The sequence below is a fragment of the Haemorhous mexicanus genome, chromosome 2 (genome assembly GCF_027477595.1).
Source record: "Haemorhous mexicanus isolate bHaeMex1 chromosome 2, bHaeMex1.pri, whole genome shotgun sequence".
Classification (NCBI taxonomy): domain Eukaryota; kingdom Metazoa; phylum Chordata; class Aves; order Passeriformes; family Fringillidae; genus Haemorhous; species Haemorhous mexicanus.
The window spans coordinates 39,064,587-39,082,141 of record NC_082342.1 but is presented as its reverse complement, the minus strand read 5'-3'; the positions used below and the strand labels follow the sequence as shown (position 1 = coordinate 39,082,141).

The 17,555-nt window shown below is 43.1% G+C and overlaps 1 protein-coding gene across 1 annotated transcript in view; it reads right to left on the bottom strand.

The window, feature by feature from the left end:
• TMEM135 (transmembrane protein 135) overlaps positions 1–8,061 on the bottom strand; it is a 159,638-nt gene extending 151,577 nt beyond the window's left edge. Inside the window, exon 1 of the mRNA XM_059838523.1 lies at positions 7,833–8,061. Coding sequence (XP_059694506.1) covers positions 7,833–7,973 — 141 coding nt within the window. The 5' untranslated portion in view covers positions 7,974–8,061. The remainder of the gene's footprint in view (positions 1–7,832) is intronic.
• Between the last annotated feature and the right edge of the window lie 9,494 nt (positions 8,062–17,555).

Below are 17,555 nucleotides of genomic sequence, written 5' to 3'. Positions count from 1 at the left end.
TAAATGCACTGGTCAAGGCTTAGCAGTGGATGTGAACAGCAGAAAGAATGGAAGGAGAGGGCAGCGGGACATCCAGTAGATACTTCCTTGGCAAAATAATAATCTCCATAAAGAGACTAACAGATACATTGAAAAAAAAAAAAAAAACCTTGTCAGTATTAATAAAGAAACAGGCAGGAAAAATATTTTCTAGCATTAACTGTAGAATTCACACAACTGCATTTTGACTCTCCAAAATAAAAAATGTAATTATAAAAAATCAGTCCACCAGCTTCAGGGTACCTGAGTTTGTGGACATTCCTCAAGTCCTTTTTTTTTTTTAATTTAGTCTTTATATGCAAATGCTAAGCCCCATAGATCTAAAAATAATCAGAATTTATTTATTGTGTCCTAACCATGGAAAGAATATACACAATTCCAATGCCATCCCGAAACCACAGCTACCTAGTCTACTGCAAGATTAGAGCTAGGCTGTTGGTGTTCCAGCAGAAAAAAAACACAAGACTCAAACCCAAGCATGATCTGAGGCACCAGCCAAGCCTGATTATTTTCACAATGTGTCATGTAACGCCTACAAGTATTCATCACCCAACCACAATAACCTCAGCTTCACCTCCAGTATCCTTAATCCTCACCTATATCCCTGAACTACGCATTCCACAAGAGGCACTGCACACAAAGGATAGTTTGATTTAATTAACGTACTAATTGGCTGGCCAACATACAGTTACACAGCAGGCTAAAAACACCACAGGCTTTCTGCCAATTCTGCTGTCCTGTGTACAACATTTTTGTCTCTCCCTCCTCCATCCTCCCTCCTTAACTATGTTCTAAGTTTGTACAAAGTGCATGACTTCAAGGACTACCCCTCCATCAAAATTTGGTGGAATTACACAACACATACTACACTGACTGATGTAAAATGGAAACGAGCACTACCATCTCTCATTCCTTCACTGCATCCAGCTGAAATCAACTGCATCATAACAAATTTTTATTAAAGAAAAAGAGGAAAAAAATAAAGAATTTTTAAAACCCTATAGAAATATGTAAACACTTAGCCAAACCCTTAGGAAAGCAGAGGTCAATAGTATTTTTAAGCACAACTATCTGACACATTGAGGCACCTTTAAAATGAAAATTTTGAGATTACCAATACAACAGTGCACATGGTTTATATAATCCCTATGCTGCAAGTCATTAAAAAAACCCAAGGAAAAATTTATAAATTAAGTCACATGATAAAAGCAAAGTAATCTCCACTATTTAAAACAGTTAAGAAAATACCTCAGATTACTCAAACGGTGTAGCAGAGCTACAGACTTCTTTCAAAATTATATTCACTTATTTATATGTTCTTTTAGAACCATTTGCAATTTTTAACAAATTTTACAACAACATTACTCCTTTGTTTTATAAAAATAAATTTTAAGTGCTTTGGAGTAACTGAATCTCAAAATGCCCTCAGGTAACACTTGGGTTTTGAAAGAGACTTGTTCAAATAAGCAACTTCTTTCTCATGTGTCCTCTGAAACACTCAGATTTGTTTTTCTTTAGTTAGCTCATCCCCTCCTGATTTCACAGATTACAAAACCTGGCCTGCACATTGTTTAATTTCATAACTCAGTTCCTGCAATACTCTGAGGAAGAAGAATGTGCCTCCTGCTCTCTGAGTTGCCCTGTTTCATGCGAGATGCTATATGAGGATCACCATTAGTGGGCTGAGTTGTTTTGATTTGGATTTTTTTAAATTTTCCATATCATCCAACCAACTAAAAACAGTACTCACATATTCTTTAATGACATCTAAATTACCTTCAAGCCTGAAATCACTCTCATTTCATGACAACTTATCTTTACTATTTGTTTTTCTTCTACTGAAATGAGTTGGAGACTGCATTTCATTCCCCTTAAAATGTCTAACTCAGCATAATTTTCAAGGATTGTCCTCCTACCCTGAAATTCCTGCACTCTACTGTAAAGCTGCACCAACTAAAGAGAACAGATTTATTCCTTGATAAACAGTCCCTGCTAGTTCTCAATATTTGTAGCATCTTTACCAAGATCTTTGCTCAGTCAGTCAAGGCTGAGGCTTTCCCTGATTTCCAACATTACCGTGATGCAGGCTCCTGGTTACCCCTTGCATCTTTGAGCATAAATTTTTCAGTTCAAGTGAATTCATTATATGTTTTTTTTTTAAATTCTCAGCATATCTCAGCAAAAGATTCCTTTTGTTTATTTTCAATTTATGAAAGAATTTTTATAGCGTGGCTCAAAATCCACCTGAACAGAGTGGAATGATCACAGCCTGGAATGAAGAAGTCACAGATTCTTAGTTTAGTATCATCTAGGCTAATTTTAGTCATATTTAACCCATCTTCCAGAAGAATCTAAAGGCAAAAAGACAGTGTCCTACATGTCATTCATAACATAGCAGAGAAACACAGGACACTGCCCAGTACTAAGATGAACAGATATCCAAAAGAAGGCAATCCCATACCATCATCACAGCAACTCTAGGTACTGGATCAGACAGAAGAAAGATTACTGACAGCCTACCCCAGAGATCCAAGCTGGCATCCAGAAGCATATCCCACAAACACCATCATCCTCCATAGTCTCCCCACCCTACTTTTAAATACACAATGGTTTGCAGCACAAACAAGGAAAAATCACATTTTAATATACCCAGCAATTCCAGAGTACTCTAGAATACAGTCTGGGGAGTGCAGCCTTCTTGCACTCCTCAGAAAGATGACATATGACAATTCTATCTATGCTGGCAGATAAGAGAGGATCCACTTTAGTGTTGCTCAGGACCAGTTCAAACAGCTCTCCCAAGGGAAGCTGTGTGCAAAGCAAACATGAAGCAGTAGCAGCCAATGTGCACCATCCATCCTTGGGAACAAACTCTGGCCCAATCCTACAGCAATGTCCATACAGACAGGAAAGTGATGTGAGACTCACACTTCGGCTTAATCTTTGGCTTGTGATTCTGTCCCACCTACAACCATTTTCAAAATAATTCCTTAGCACAGTAAGAGTTGTTCTTGCTGTTGCTGCCTCAAGTCAAACAGTGATTTACCTGTGAAGTGACCTGCCAGCTGCCACAGGCTGCTTACACTGCAGCTCCCTGGCCCATCCTGTACTCATACCAATGTCCCTCCCACTGATATTGCAGAGGAAGGAAAAGCACTGCATATTTATACAATAGCTGACAGCATTTGTGTCTCTGACAATATGATATCCAATGCTATCCCTACAGAATAAGAATAGAGATTAAGATAGAGAATACAGTTATTGATGGGTCAAAGAGGGCTCAGGAAGACAACAGCACTGCAATCCTAAGTAGAAAAAAAATCCTTCTGACAGAGAAAGGGAAAGAAGCAACTGGCATCTAAAAACCTGAAGATTATTCTAGGCACAGGAAGAAGTAGACATGACACAAGTAGGAAGAAATATTAGAAGTGAAACCAAAATGAGAATCAAAAGTAAGAAAATGAGCATGAAAAGAGTATGAGAAGAAATTAAGAAAAAAAAAATCAATAAAATAGGGCAAGTACTGAGGATCATTAAAATCTGCACTGGAGCAGCAGACTCCGGTTACATATGTTCTAAGGAGTTGGCTCAACCACCCCTCAGTGCAGAGGACATGTGAAACAGACCCACTGGCACACACACTGCCCTAGGCCTGCTGCTCCTCTCCTCTATGCCAGCAGATCAGTGGGGGAGAGGTGTCTGCAGTCAGAGCCAGGAGTAAGCCAAGAGTCAGCTTGGGCCAGTGCTCAAACAAGGATGTGCTCTGGCTGTGCCCTTTAGCAGCAGGAAGGAAGGGCAGCAGATAGAGGGGAGGAAGGGGGTGGTGCTGGGAAGGAAGGGCAGGAGATGTAGGTGGGGAGAGGAAGACCTGGGTTTAAAAGGGAAAAGGGCAGGACAGAAGTCAGGTTGGAAAGTGAGGGAGGGAGCCTGTCTTAAATTAGGTGGAGAGTAGACAATCAGACTAAGAGAAAGGAAAGGTAAATGGCATGACTGACTCTTGCCATCCCATAGGCAAAAGGTTAGAGGAATGAGTTCTAGAATTGCTACCACGAAGTAGCAAACAAACAATTTTTACCTTATTCAGATTATGTGAAAATGTTACCTGATCAGGTTATCTCTGATACACTACAAAGACTTCATACAAATAACTGAGCACATTTATCTCCTGTGCACTATCAGCAAACAAATGTCTAAAACGCACAAACCCCCAGGAAAAGAGAACTTTGCTCTAATGCATGTGATGAATAGAACTTTACCCATGTGAAATCAACAGAATCTTGGGAAACGGAAGCTGAGACAACTCAAAGCCAGTATTCCAGCCTTTTCCTAGCTTCATGCAATTTCCCTGTTAAATCCTTTTCTTCTCCTCACCTCTGTGAATTTCTAGAAGTCTGACTTCTCCAGCTTCGAAAACACAACATGACACTTTCCCATTTTGTTTAGCTTTGACTAGTGTAAAAACAAAGTATAGATGGAAGAAAATACAGAAAATTCTGAGGAAGGACTTTTTCATTGAAGCTTCAAGAATAAGGCAAATAGTTTTCAAAAAGTATAATTACAAGGTTTATGAAAGACTGTTTAGGGATTCTTCCACAGGTATAGATGCTAAGCAACTTTTTTTTTTAAGTGAGTCTCATAAGACTTGCATATGGAGACATTTGGTTTGTGAAAACACAAGCAGCCTTAATTACAAAACAGGCATTCATGTCAGCAACTTCATATGGGGAGAGACAATTCAATGTAGATGTGAAGCCCATTTTCACTAAAGCAATCCATTTGTACTGGAGCAAAACTAAAGACAGTGCAAGTATGGTGCCTCAAGGATATATTTTTTCCCAACTAAAAAAATATTCAAGCACAATTACTAAAAAGAGAAGGAAAAAAAAAACAAACAACAACTAAACAAAGAGTACAGCACTACTTAAAAGCAAAGACTCTATACAGTCACTTACTGACAGCCAATATTTCACTTACTAACACCACTTAATTCAGCTCCATCAGTCTCCCACAGACCAAAGAGAAACAAAGCCTTTGAGAGATGTGGGGTGAAGCTGTTATGAGTTTGGACTCTGGATTGTAACTGTCCCTAACCATGTTCTCCCAGGGAACAACCTCTGGTTATTTATTCATTCACATTCATTTCTACACAAGCTTTTGTGAAAGGAAACTCTTTCATCTCCTTTCCTTAGTTATTAGCTTGTAGCAACAGGAGGAACAATCAGAAGCCATTTTACAGGCTTGACATAGAAAAATGAAGTGCATTTTTTGTTGCTGAGCTCTACAAAGGACTGGGACTAAGTACTACCAGAAACATTCTGAACACACACTGATATAACTATAAAGACAAAATAACTTAAGACCCTCCTCTTATGTGAACCTTAACATTTCTGCTGTACACCTGTGGTATTTCATTTAAATTAAAAGGTTTTCAAGCACAGCTGTAAGTCCAGCAAAGAATGACTTTTGTGATGACTCTCTCAATTCAAGACTGTTCTTTCCCTGCCAGGCTACTTAACTTGCAAAGCTTCTGCTTCCTCCTCTGCAGCCCACATTGCACGCTTTTCCTCTTTACCTTACACTTGTTCTGGTGCTCATCAAATCCTGCTCAATAATCCAAATCAAGACATTACTGCATCTGAAAATGACCCCAGCTAAAAGCAGGGTAAGTAACCTCTTCTGGGTTAGCTCATGGAGAGATGAGGTCCAGAACCACACAAAGAAAAAGTACAATTATGTATGGGAAGCAGAGACTGGCAAGTGCTTCCTCTCTCTTTAGACAGGATCTGAGAGCAACTCAGCTTTAGATTACTCTGGCAGGTCAAGTTAAACACTCTCAACAAAAACCTAAGAGAAACTAAACCGAACTGCAAAGGAGACAGTGCAAAAAGTGAGGCAGAAGTTTTACAATATTGCATGACATTGGTTGAGAAGGCTCCCACTTCACTTTGGGTTTGTGACAAGATGGAACCGTTTATGGGGTCACAATACAAATCACGTCAGGAAAACATTTTGTATTTTCAGATTTGTTTTCCTTTTCAAAGAAATAAAAAGTGGGAGCTTTTCCCCAAACCCATGACTGCACAACTGAGTGAACCATAACAGAGCTATGAGCAGGAAATCTCTTGACCAGGTTTGGCTGTTGGGGATTTTCGATTTAATTACAGAACTGTTTAAGCTGCTTTATACTTAGCCAGACCTGAAAGATCACCACTACACCTCTCATGGCTCACTTCAGAACCATGCTCTGCTGGTACAAGTATTTATGCTCCTACAGAGCAAACTAGATAGAAAATAGACACAAAGAAAATAGTACTGGTTAAAGGTAGAGGAGAAGAGAGAATGTTCTCTGTGTTAGTTTCATGATACAGCTCACTGTAAGCTCCCACCAACAGCTGCCACTCCTGTCTGTGGCAGTTCAGAGTGAAAATGCTCACTGTCAGACACGACAACTCCTTAGGTTCACAGAGCTACCGGTTACTATTTTATCATATAAATGGATGTCATCACAATTTTCACTCAAGAAACCCTTCAATAGGAGCTTAACCTAATGATGTCAGGATGCTGCAGTCCCACTCCTTTCCTTTTCTTTATTACATAGCTCAATAATTTTGTTGCACCATCACTGGCTGGTTCAGACTCAGTGACTTGTGCTTCTTTCTGTCCAGCTAGCTTGGGGCAGCTCGGTGGCCAGCTCACTCCTCATTCCCCAAGGACCACTAGGGAGAAGCACTAGGGAAGTGGGGACAGAAGCGCTCACCTGCAGCGATTCCAACTTAGATCGGCTTCCAGGGTATGTTTACACAGGTGATGCAAACACATCCCAGCTCTTCTATCTACACCCTAATTTGCTGGAAATGTGCCAGCTGAGGTGATATAACCAAGTCTAATTGCACAGTAGCACTAAGATACCTCACCTGTAGGATACTCTCTGAATGCTCAGACTCCTTTAGCCTTCATAAATTTTTTTAGTCTTGCTTCATTATGCAATGGAATCTCCTTGATCTTAAAGCACTGATTACGAAGGAGTCACCAACACACGTGCATTACACTTGCTACTGCCAAAGACACAATGCTAGCCTCCCAGGCAAACACTAAGGCTTTTCATTCAGGTATCACAGGTATCGGAAGATGACAAGAATACAATGTTCAGGCATGTGCCCATGCCCCTCAATCCACCAGCACCAATCCGCTCACAGTATGTTATGCCTCCAGATGCCACCACCCCCTATGCCGTTCTTCTGCCCTACTTGGCCCAGATTCAACATATTCTCCTTGTCATGCCTTTCCCCCTCAAACATCAGGTTCTCCCCACCACACAACCCTCCAGCCCTTACACCAAACGGCCCCACCACCATGCCTCTCATCCCCAGCACCAGACTCCACACCAAACCATACTATTTGCGATTCCTTCCCTTCACTCCAGGGTCAGGCTGCCCCTTGACTTGTCTCCTACCCTTTGCCTCGACCATAACCCTCTCCCGCCACCCCAGACGAGCTTCCCGTCCTCAATATGCTTTATGTCCTTCCCCACCACCCCAAGCCAGACTCCCCTCGCCATGGCACCGCCTGCGCCCTCCCCAAAAACAGCCCTATGCCCTTCCCCCTCCGCTCAGGCCAGGCTCTCACCACGTCCTTTATAGCCCCCTTCCACTCCAGGCCAGGCTCCCCCCTGCGCCCTAGAATCCACCCAAAACCAAGGCCAGGCTCCCCCCTCTCTGATACCCCTCCTGCCCTTGTCGTCTGAGGCCAGGCCCCCCCTTAAGCAGGGCTGCCGCACAAACACACACACCCACCAGGTAGAGGGTGCCATAGATGCGGAGGGACTCTGCCAGGGCGCTCTGGGTGACGTGCAGCACAGCCCAGGAGCACTTCGGGTGCCAGGTATGCCCGATCTCGTAGCAGCTGTGGGGGATGGACTTGCTCAGCGCCGCCATCTTTGCAGCGCGCGCGCGGAGGGAGGGGGCGCGGGGCGCGCGCGGCCGCCGCGTCACCGCCGGTGCCGGGGGAAGAGGTCGCGCGGGGCGCTGCGCGCGCCGGGGTTACTCTCGGGCACAGCCGCTCTTCCCACGCCCCCCGCCCCGCGCGCGCGCGCGCGCGCCGCTCGCGTGAGGCCCGCAGCCAATCCGCGGCCGCCGGGGAGCGGCCGGGGCCGGGGGTGGCGCGAGCCGCGGGGCGGGGGAAGGGGGGGCCGGCGGCGCGGGGCCGCGCTGAGGGCGTCTGTGTGTCCCTCGTGTGTGTCCCGTGCCCTTGGGTGTCCCCTCTGTGTGTCCCGTGCGTCCTGTGTATCCCGTGTCCGTCCCGAATGTGTCCCCTGTGTCCCGCGTGTGTCCCCTTCTTGTGTCCTGTGTGCGTCCCCTGTTCTGTCCCACACCCGTGGCGGCACGGGCACGTATGTGCCTGTACGACGCTATGTTTCTGTACTTGGTGTGGTGAGAATCGCAGCCGTACGGATTTTGGGATGTCTGCGGCGAGAGCCGCTCGCACGACTTGGCTGATTCTCGTCGTGGTGGTGATGGGAGGCTTCAGTGCAGGGCGAGGAGTCTGAGCCGCTCAGAATTAAAGGTCATGTCGCAGTTTGCTCGCCGCCTGTGGCGGCAGCGACATCTCCTTCTGCTCGCTCCACCCGCGCAGCCCTGTTCCCTCTGGTTTTCATGTCATCCCGCTTCTCCTGAGCCCCTGCATAATGTCAAACACTGTTTCCTGTCTTAATTGGTGTGGCCTCCTCACACGCTTAGAAGTCTGTCTCCTGTGCTTAGAGTGTTTGCTGGCTGGCTGGAAAGTTTTGTAAACTTGCTGGGAAGTAGATTGGCCTGTGCGTGAGAACACGTGCAGAACTGTGTATTAAGTGCAAAGTCTTCTTAAAAAAAAAACGAAAAACGCTTTAATTATGAGCACAGTGATAATGAAAAAATGCACACATGCTCACTCACACACACACACAACGTCCCGCGTGTCCCTTGTGTCCTGTCGTTCCCCCCCCCCCCCCGCAGTGGAAGAGCATAGGAAGTGGCTCCCAGTGCCAGAGCAGTGATGGGATGGCCAGCCAGGGAAATAGTTAACTAAGGTTTAAAGGGACCACTGGAGGTCATCTCGTCCAAGCTCCCTCCTTAAGCAGCATCCCCTGAAGCACGTCACTCAGGATTGTTTCCAAGCAGCTTCTGGCTATCTCAAAAGTGAGGGAGACTCCACAACCTCTCTGGGCTCCAGTGCTTGGTCACCTACACAGTAAAGTTCTTCCTCATGTTCAGCTGGACCTTTCTGTGCATCGGTTTCTACTCATTGCTTCATGTCCTCTTGCTTGGCACCACCAAGAGCCTGGCTCCATCCTCTTGACACCCTTCTTTCAGATGCTGACAGACATTGGTGAGGTCCCCTCTCAGTTTTCTCCATTTGAAATAGTCCCAGGTCCCTCAGCCTTTCCTCATACCTCAGTCCCCTAATCGCCTTTGGACATGGTAGAGTTTTCACAAAACCACGGAGGCCATGACTGATGACACAGTTACAGCTCAATTGCAAAACTGGCATCTGGATCCAGCTTGAAATTTTGCTAATTTAGGGACCAAAAGGGCAGTGTGTATCAGGACTTGAGGATTTTATCTGTGTCTCTGTTAAACAGCAGTTCACAAACACTCTGTCCTGATGAAGCAAGTACACTCAGTATGTCCTGTGCTGAGGTCGAGTCTAGAAGAGATTGTTTCAAGACCTAGGTGAGACATACATCCTGAAGTCCATAGGAAGATCAGCAAAGTAACCTGCAGTGAAATGCAGAGTTAGAACAAATCCACAGCAGGAAAATTCCGTCCTCTTACAGCCTGGCTCCAAACAGAACTGTTGAAGAGTTCACCTCGCTGATCAGACTTGAGACCATCCTGTACCATTCACAAAAAGATAGAACCAATTTGTCACTGATTTTGCAAACTCTTTTGCTGTTCCTCCAAAGGAGCTTGCTGTGGGTGCAAGAACATACTTGCATTTCAATTTTAGCAGCCCAGAGATGAGTAGGTTGGATGGTTCACAGAACTTGGGGCCACTGAGAGACTGTTTGCAGACTCAAAACAAATCTGCAGTAGGAGATCTTTGGCCTAAATAGTTCAATTATGTTATTTCAGTCAGCGTGTCTGACCAACCAGCCCTCTTCAGGTAGAATTCTGCCTATGACAGTTTGTATTTAAAATCTAGTAGAAGGCCCTAGAGATAAATTTTTTTTAAGTTCAGCTTTAGTGCTGGGGTACAGCTCCCCTACAGCTGCAGCTGCAGCTGTGTGGCAGCCTCAGGGAGGGAATATTGCTGTGTGCTGAGCCTCATAGGGAAGCAGCCTTGGCAATATAACCTGCTGCAGTGCTGTCTGGACTTTGGCTTGGACCTAGTGCATTGCTTGCAGTTTTTGTGGTACTCTGTAAAACACTGCTTGTGGGCAGAAAAGGCAATTATTGCCTAAGTTATGGATTCTGGCTCTCTTTGCTTGCATGTTTTGGCTTTGATAATATTCTGGGCTTAAGTCTTGCTTGCTGCCTTGTATTTGTAGGCAGAGAACTATGGCACATACAATAGTAATTGCACAAGCTGATGATTTCACCTCTGATACACGTTTTTGCAGACAGTTCTAATTTTGGGACCACTTGCTCAGCTCAAGTTAAGCAAAACTGGCAGAGAAAAATCCAACAAGATACTTTGTTCATTTGTGCAGCACCCCTGATGAGGCTGAGAGTTGCCTGCTCAGAACTGCAGGCTTTTGCATGTCTCCTCTTGGGTCAGCTGAAGAAGACTCTGATGTTGCACTGATAAAGAAAGCAGCAGGGTCCTGACCTTGCTCCAGGGCTCTTTTCTGTGGGGTTGCAGTACTCTGAGAAGAAGCCCTGGGGGTGAAGCCACGCTGATGGCCCAATTGGCGTTGGATGCCACCCCAGGCTACTCTGTCCCTGGAAACCTACCCTTGATTGGAATAGGGACAAAAAGGTTTCAGAAATGGATGGAATCTCATGAATTAAAAAAAAACATTGAAGACCTTTACTTTTGGCCCATAAGTACCTAGGGTTTTAAGGAATGCTCCTTTCTGCGTGAACAAGCCGCTATACTGGGAATAGCAGGGTGTGTCCATAATGTTGCTTAAACAAACACTCGTGGTGAATCCTGTGGCATAAAGCCAAGTGATGTGACACACACGGTTCAGAGCTTGCTCTGTAATATCCAGGTGCCTTGGAGAGAGCTACCCAGAGCAGAACCGAAATCAGAGTCAGGGAGAGAGCTAATTGCTAAGCAACATTAATGGTGGGGGAGTTGAGACTGCTCAGCTTGGTCCCTTGGTCAAATACACCAATGTGTGTAGGCTGACAAAAATATAAGCCTCATTTAGACTAGGACAGCAATGATGTCCCAGGCTTCATGCCTTCTGTCACAGAAGGGAGTGATGTGGCAGCATCTCACTGCATTGAGTCTCTGTTCCTGTTGCCCATGTTAACAAAGTGCAGCTTTCAGCACAAGTCCCTGGCCAGACTCACTCTTTGGGAAGGTACCTTAACTGATGGACAGCACTGCAATCCTTTAGTTTACCCATGCAGATGATAACTGATAGTATTAGGGAGGCAGATGGCTTGAGTAGCAATTGCTGAATGAAGGAAAGTAGTCCCTTCCTTTCCAGGTTTTAGTGAGTCTCACAGTTTAGAACATTCTCTGCTGCTATCATCAGCATCTGCTAAGAGTGGTATCTACAAATAAGTTACACATCTCATCCCATGAGGGTAACTGGAGGGGTGAAGATTTTTCTCTTGCCTTCACACTGAACAGTTATCAGTGTTAGAAAGTGGCCTAGCGGGGAATCCATGGCAGAGCATTTAACTAATTAGAACAAAATCAGGCAGAAAAAAATAAACTGATGAAAAAAGCCAAACAGGGGACTTGACCTTTTAGGAGGCTCTGCCTTCCAGATGCATTGGGATCTGGTAAATCTTCTTTCTAAATATTTTTCAATATCAGAACAATCTGGAAACATTTTAGCTTGGAAGAAATGTTATGCTTTGCCCTCTCCATTCCCTCTTGTTGCTTTCCAGCTTGTGTGCTTTGGGGTTTTTCTGTTGTTTGTTTTCTCCCTTGGGACAAGGGATCCAACTTTTCCCTGCTACTCATGCTGTTCTCAGTGTGTGATTTTGGTTCTGGAAGTAGCTTCTCTTGTCTGATAAGAGCTGCTCTTTCCACCAGTTGGTTGTTTTTTTTCCACTCACTAATTTTTCTGCTTTTCCCATTCTTCCACTTTCATTGTTATTATCCCTCAGCTTGTTTTCCTGCCATCTGTGCAATTGTCTCATGCCTCCATCATAAAGTTTATGAAATCCAGACTGAAAAGTATTCTGCTGCTAAAAAAACTAGGGATTAAATTCATTCTTCTCCTCAGGTCAGTGGTGACAATGTGTGCACACAGATATCTACTCCCCTCAGTAAACTGCATAGAAACATGGAGATATTGCTCCAATCTCCATTTCTTCACAAAATCCAGGAGAAATGGTGGGTACAATATATTATTAGTTTATTTAGAAACAAACCACAATCTCGTGACATACATCACTAGTACATGAAATGGCTGTATTGAATGGGAGTAAATGGCCATTAATTGAGTGGATTTATTTTCCTCCAAGAAGAAAAGGGCTCTTTAAGAACTTTTTTTCACCCTTGTGCCTGAAACTACTTCGGCATTTAACTTGACCCATTTTGCATTACTTAAAGAGAGATTCTCTTCTGGCTTGCAACCATGAATGCTACTTGTTCAGTTTTTAGCAGGGGATAAGCTCAAAATACCCTTATGTTTGCTGATATTTCAAGGTAAAGGAATTATCTGGAAGTTTTCCCATTTTCCAAGATGTAGTAATGTCCAAACTAAATATGGGATGGACTGTGGGATAATACCCTCTGAACACTTTAATATACACAATAATATCCTCATGTTTATACAAGTACAGATTTTTTTCCAGATCTAAATATTGCAGTCTTTCTTACAGAGGTACCAAGGATTAAACGAAGAAAACAAAACCATAACATTCACCACACTAACTCTGTGGGCCAAACCAAGAGATGACATACTAAGCCATATTCATGCTACTGGCATCAGCTGAATTGTACTTGAACTGTATTTAGCCTATGGTGTTGCTGTTCCTGGAGACAGTGATTTCTCCTTTCTAAATCAGGTGACAGAATTGGTCATTAAAGGCTAAATTAAGCCACTGCTTTCACTACAGAAGGAATGAGAGGCAGTGCATGTGGACACACCATCCCAAGAGCAGCCTGAAACAGCAACTGTGACCCTGCTGCTTTTTCTCTGCTCTCCTGCTTTCCAGGAGAGTGCTTTCTTTAGGTCTGGAAAGAATGCAAAAATCAGTCCTGCATCATCCGGGTACCTCAGCGTGCTCCTGTGCTTGAAACTCCCTTGTCCAGTCCCCTACCTTTGTTTGACTGGAACCACTACAACACAGCTTTACATCGCCCAAATCTAAATCTTTCCTGGTGCTATCAAAAGGTATGCCTGCCTGTGCTCTAAGTCACAGTACTGTGTCTGGAGTTCATGTCCTTCCTCTGCCATCCTCTTATCTTGCTGTTCACCAAATTGAGCAGTCAGGAAAGACCTGTCCCACCTAGCTTCGACGTCCTTCATTCCTGCCTACCAGGTGGGGGCAGCAGCCTTCAAACATGCAGGTGATAATCGCCTTTCCAAGACCATGAGTGGGAAGGGTGGGAGCAGCTGGGATTTCACCCTGCTGCACACAGCGAGCTCAGGGGCAGCATCAGATGGGTCTCCACTCCTAAAGAGCTCTAAGAACTGAAGTAGAGCTCTGCACCTCTATTGTCTGTGAGACCTGATAGCTAATTCACTCTCTGGCACTTTTTTGGGGCCTTTCAAATGATATCTGAGATCAATATGTTATAGAGTGGTCTGGCCCTAAGTAGGATAGATACCAGCCAGTCATTTTGTCATTTGCCTGCAGGAGCAGCAGTGAGTGGTGGGCTGTTTTTCAGCAGCATCAATGCCAAGGATCTTTCAGAAAAAAAGAGAGAAAAAGGAGACAGGAGTGAATGATGATATTCTCAAACAAAACCTTTTGTTTGCCATTCCCAACTTTTTTGAGGTCATTATTAGGATTTTATTTATTCTTCCAACACAAGCATTTTTCAGTCATGACCTTAACAAAATACTCAGAAGGTGCCATTTTTTTTTTCTTTTGGAGTTTCTAGTGTGCTTAAAGCTTCTGTAATAAAACTCTCTGTCCATCAAGTTGGGCTGCTGAGGCCACAGACAGAAATGTAATTATTCTAAAGCAATTGAGCACCCAACAGCTCCTTTGAAAATTAATGATAGCTTCTAAGAACTCAGCACTTTTGAAAAGACTTTCAATTTAAGCCTGATTTTCTTTTTTTCCAGAAGAATAATGAACAGTAAATTTCAGCTATGTAGTTGTCAAATGCTCATGTTGAAATAGCCTCAGGACTCTGATCACTCGTGCTGCCAGCACTTGGACGTCACAGCAGTAGAATTCAGCAGCCTAAGCAGCAGCTGCTGACCTACTTCATTTTTCAGGTTTATATTTTCAAATAGGTAATGATTTTATGTTATCCAGGGTAATGAACTACATTGTCCTTCAGCAGGACTGTGGATATCCAAAGCTGTGAGCAGAGTGAGTGGCTCAGAGGAGGCTCTTTGAAGCAAGCTGCTCCCTTTGCCTTTATTTTCCAACTTTGCTGCCAGTTGTCTTAAAAGTGCTTTAAACTGCAAATTAAAGAAACAGCACACCCATGATTACTATTAGATTTTGAAGTATTGTGTTTAGGGGGCAGATGTTGCTTTAGACATCCATATTTGGACCTCCTGTCAAAAATCAAAGCAGTGTAGAAAACAATTGTGGATTTGATGGGACTGCAACATCAACTCTTGGTTGGTTGGTTCCTCTCTGCTAGAATAAGGTTTGTCAGTGCATATGAACAAGAATCAAGGGAATAAGTTGAAGAAAACTAGTTAAAACTCTCAACATTTTTTAAACATAGAAGCATTCAGAAGACAAAACCTTCTTTTCAGCACCTCTGGCTCATTCCTAGAAGCCATTTCTAACTTTTCTGCTCAATTAATTGAGAAAGTCACTAAAGCATAGCAACATCACAGGAAAAAAAGCACCAAAGAGCCTTGAGAAAGCTCTGAATAATGCAGAAAGCAAGAACAAATGTTTTATATATGTGGTATTGTTAAAACCCTCAAGCGGCATAAATACAACAAACAATAGCAAAGAATAGGATATTTCTGTTTGTTTCCCCACACTTGAGATGACCTAACCTACCTCAAGCATGGTTCCACTTTGGGACTTATGAGTTATTTGATCGGTCCAAACTTGTGAAAATAAACACTATTATTCTACTGTTTTACATTCTTTTGTTCTCTGTAAATAGACTGAGAACTAGCAAAGAAAATTATAATAAAATACAAATCAAACTAAAAACTGCCGATAAAGCAGAAACAACACAAGGAGGAAAAAAAATGTAATAAACACAGAAATAATGAGGTTAAATACTCATCACTGAGAACACGTCCATGTGCACCAGATGATTTTGTCACTGTTTTATGATTGAGCTCTGATCTCATTCACAGATATCTCCTGCAGGGACTTCCTGCATGCTAACCCTGGCATGGCCAAGAGAAAGACCTAACACCTTGGGGTCAGTATTTTCAAAACCCCTGTGGAGTTAGATGTTCAGGTTTCATTGGATTTCAGTGCAGGTTGAATACCTAACTTTGTGTCTCTGAAAAAAATCCCCTTAGAAAGTAATAGGTAATTTCTTTGGCCCTACCTATATTGTCTTCCAGACAGTATTTTCCAGTGTTTTTTCTTGTTGTAAGCAAATGCTGTGGGGGCTATATAGTATCTGTGGACCCAGCTAGAAGAGATAAACTTGACTGTAAATTCTTTTTTTAATAAAGAGGTTTGCTCTCTGGGCCCTAGGTCCAAAACTCCATCCATGCCTCTGTGTGGCAGTGACATCTTGAAGGTATGTCTGGCAGATCATTTAATGTCCAGATTTGTGCACATTGTGTGTTAATAATTACTATTGTTCGTAACATCAATGATAGGGTTTTCATCACTCCCTGGGAGAAGTGATTTTGCAGCCTGATATATGTCACTGTTGAAAGGCTTCTCTTGATATTTTTATATTGGGTTTTTTGCACTGAAAGACTCTGAAGATAGAGAGCAGAAAGCTCACAGCATTGGCTAGAGCTCAGTATGCATGTGCATATGCCTGTGCATAGAGATGAGGTAACTGGTCAGACATGGTATCATTTTACATTCCCCTCCCACACCAGAAAAGCACCTTCCTTCTTTATCCTATTTATAGAAAATAGAAGAATTTACTTGGCTCTTTTTTTGGACAAGAACTGTAATGTTAATGTTTTATACAGATCTCTTCAGTCAAAAGCCCAGGAGGGAATCGATACAGCCCTGGCTGGGAGAGTGTGCTGCCCCTAAAAAGAAGGTAGTAAGGGTGGTTAATGACCTGGTGTCCACAAAGGCCCAAATTCTGTCACAATGCCAAAAAAAGGATTAACCCAAATGATATAGTTCAAGTAAGTTCCCTCATAGAAGAACTTAAGCAAGCTTCACATGGGAGATCATAATGTATGCAAGAAATTATACCTCCTCCTGGCACTTCCACACCCACTGAACTGCATCCATCTCTGCTTAGAGAGAAAAATGTAAAAATAGAACAGAAAAGCATATTTTCAGATGATGAAGTGAAATTTTAAGTTAGCTAAATAGCCCAGTTTAAAAGAGTATGCAGCTTTTACCAATGTATGAAGGAGTTATAATTACTGATGATCCAAAAAAAGAGATCTATGAGTTTACAGGCTTACCAAAAGCTCATTGTCACAAAACAAATGTCATTTAACATTCTACATCTAAGTTTGGTTTAGCTGAAGAAAGTAAATCCATCTCTTACCAATACAACTTTCCAGAAGGAAAAAGTTGAAAAAGGGATTTTTGAAATCTTCTTTTCCCTTGTGTCTACTTAACAAATTATCTCTGGAAATGCTGGCTATTTGCTTGCAGAAATCATGTTCTTAGGACCCAGTTCATCCTTTCATAATTCAAAGGCTGGAGGGGCATGGTATTACATTTTATGTGCGAGTCTTACAATTAAGATGTTAAAATGATCCTCTAGTCAGGCTGAAGAATATTTATCCTACAGTCATGCACTGTTGCCCAAGGGTTCTTGTATAAATTCTTCCTTAATTCTCATTCCCCTATTTAATTTGAGCCTGTGTTAGCTCCTCTTCCCTTCACCCAGCTGCCTGAAGGAGCTAAGGAATTAGATACACATACTGAGCTCCTTTGGTAGTCAAGGGAGAGTGAAGCATCTCCAGTGCAGTCACCATAGATCTGAATTGGACTTAAAATTACCTTCTCTGTCTGCCTTGCCCACATGGTATTCAATGGAGACAAACCTAGCACCCTCAAAACTTATCAAAATTATATCCCTAGATCAGGTGT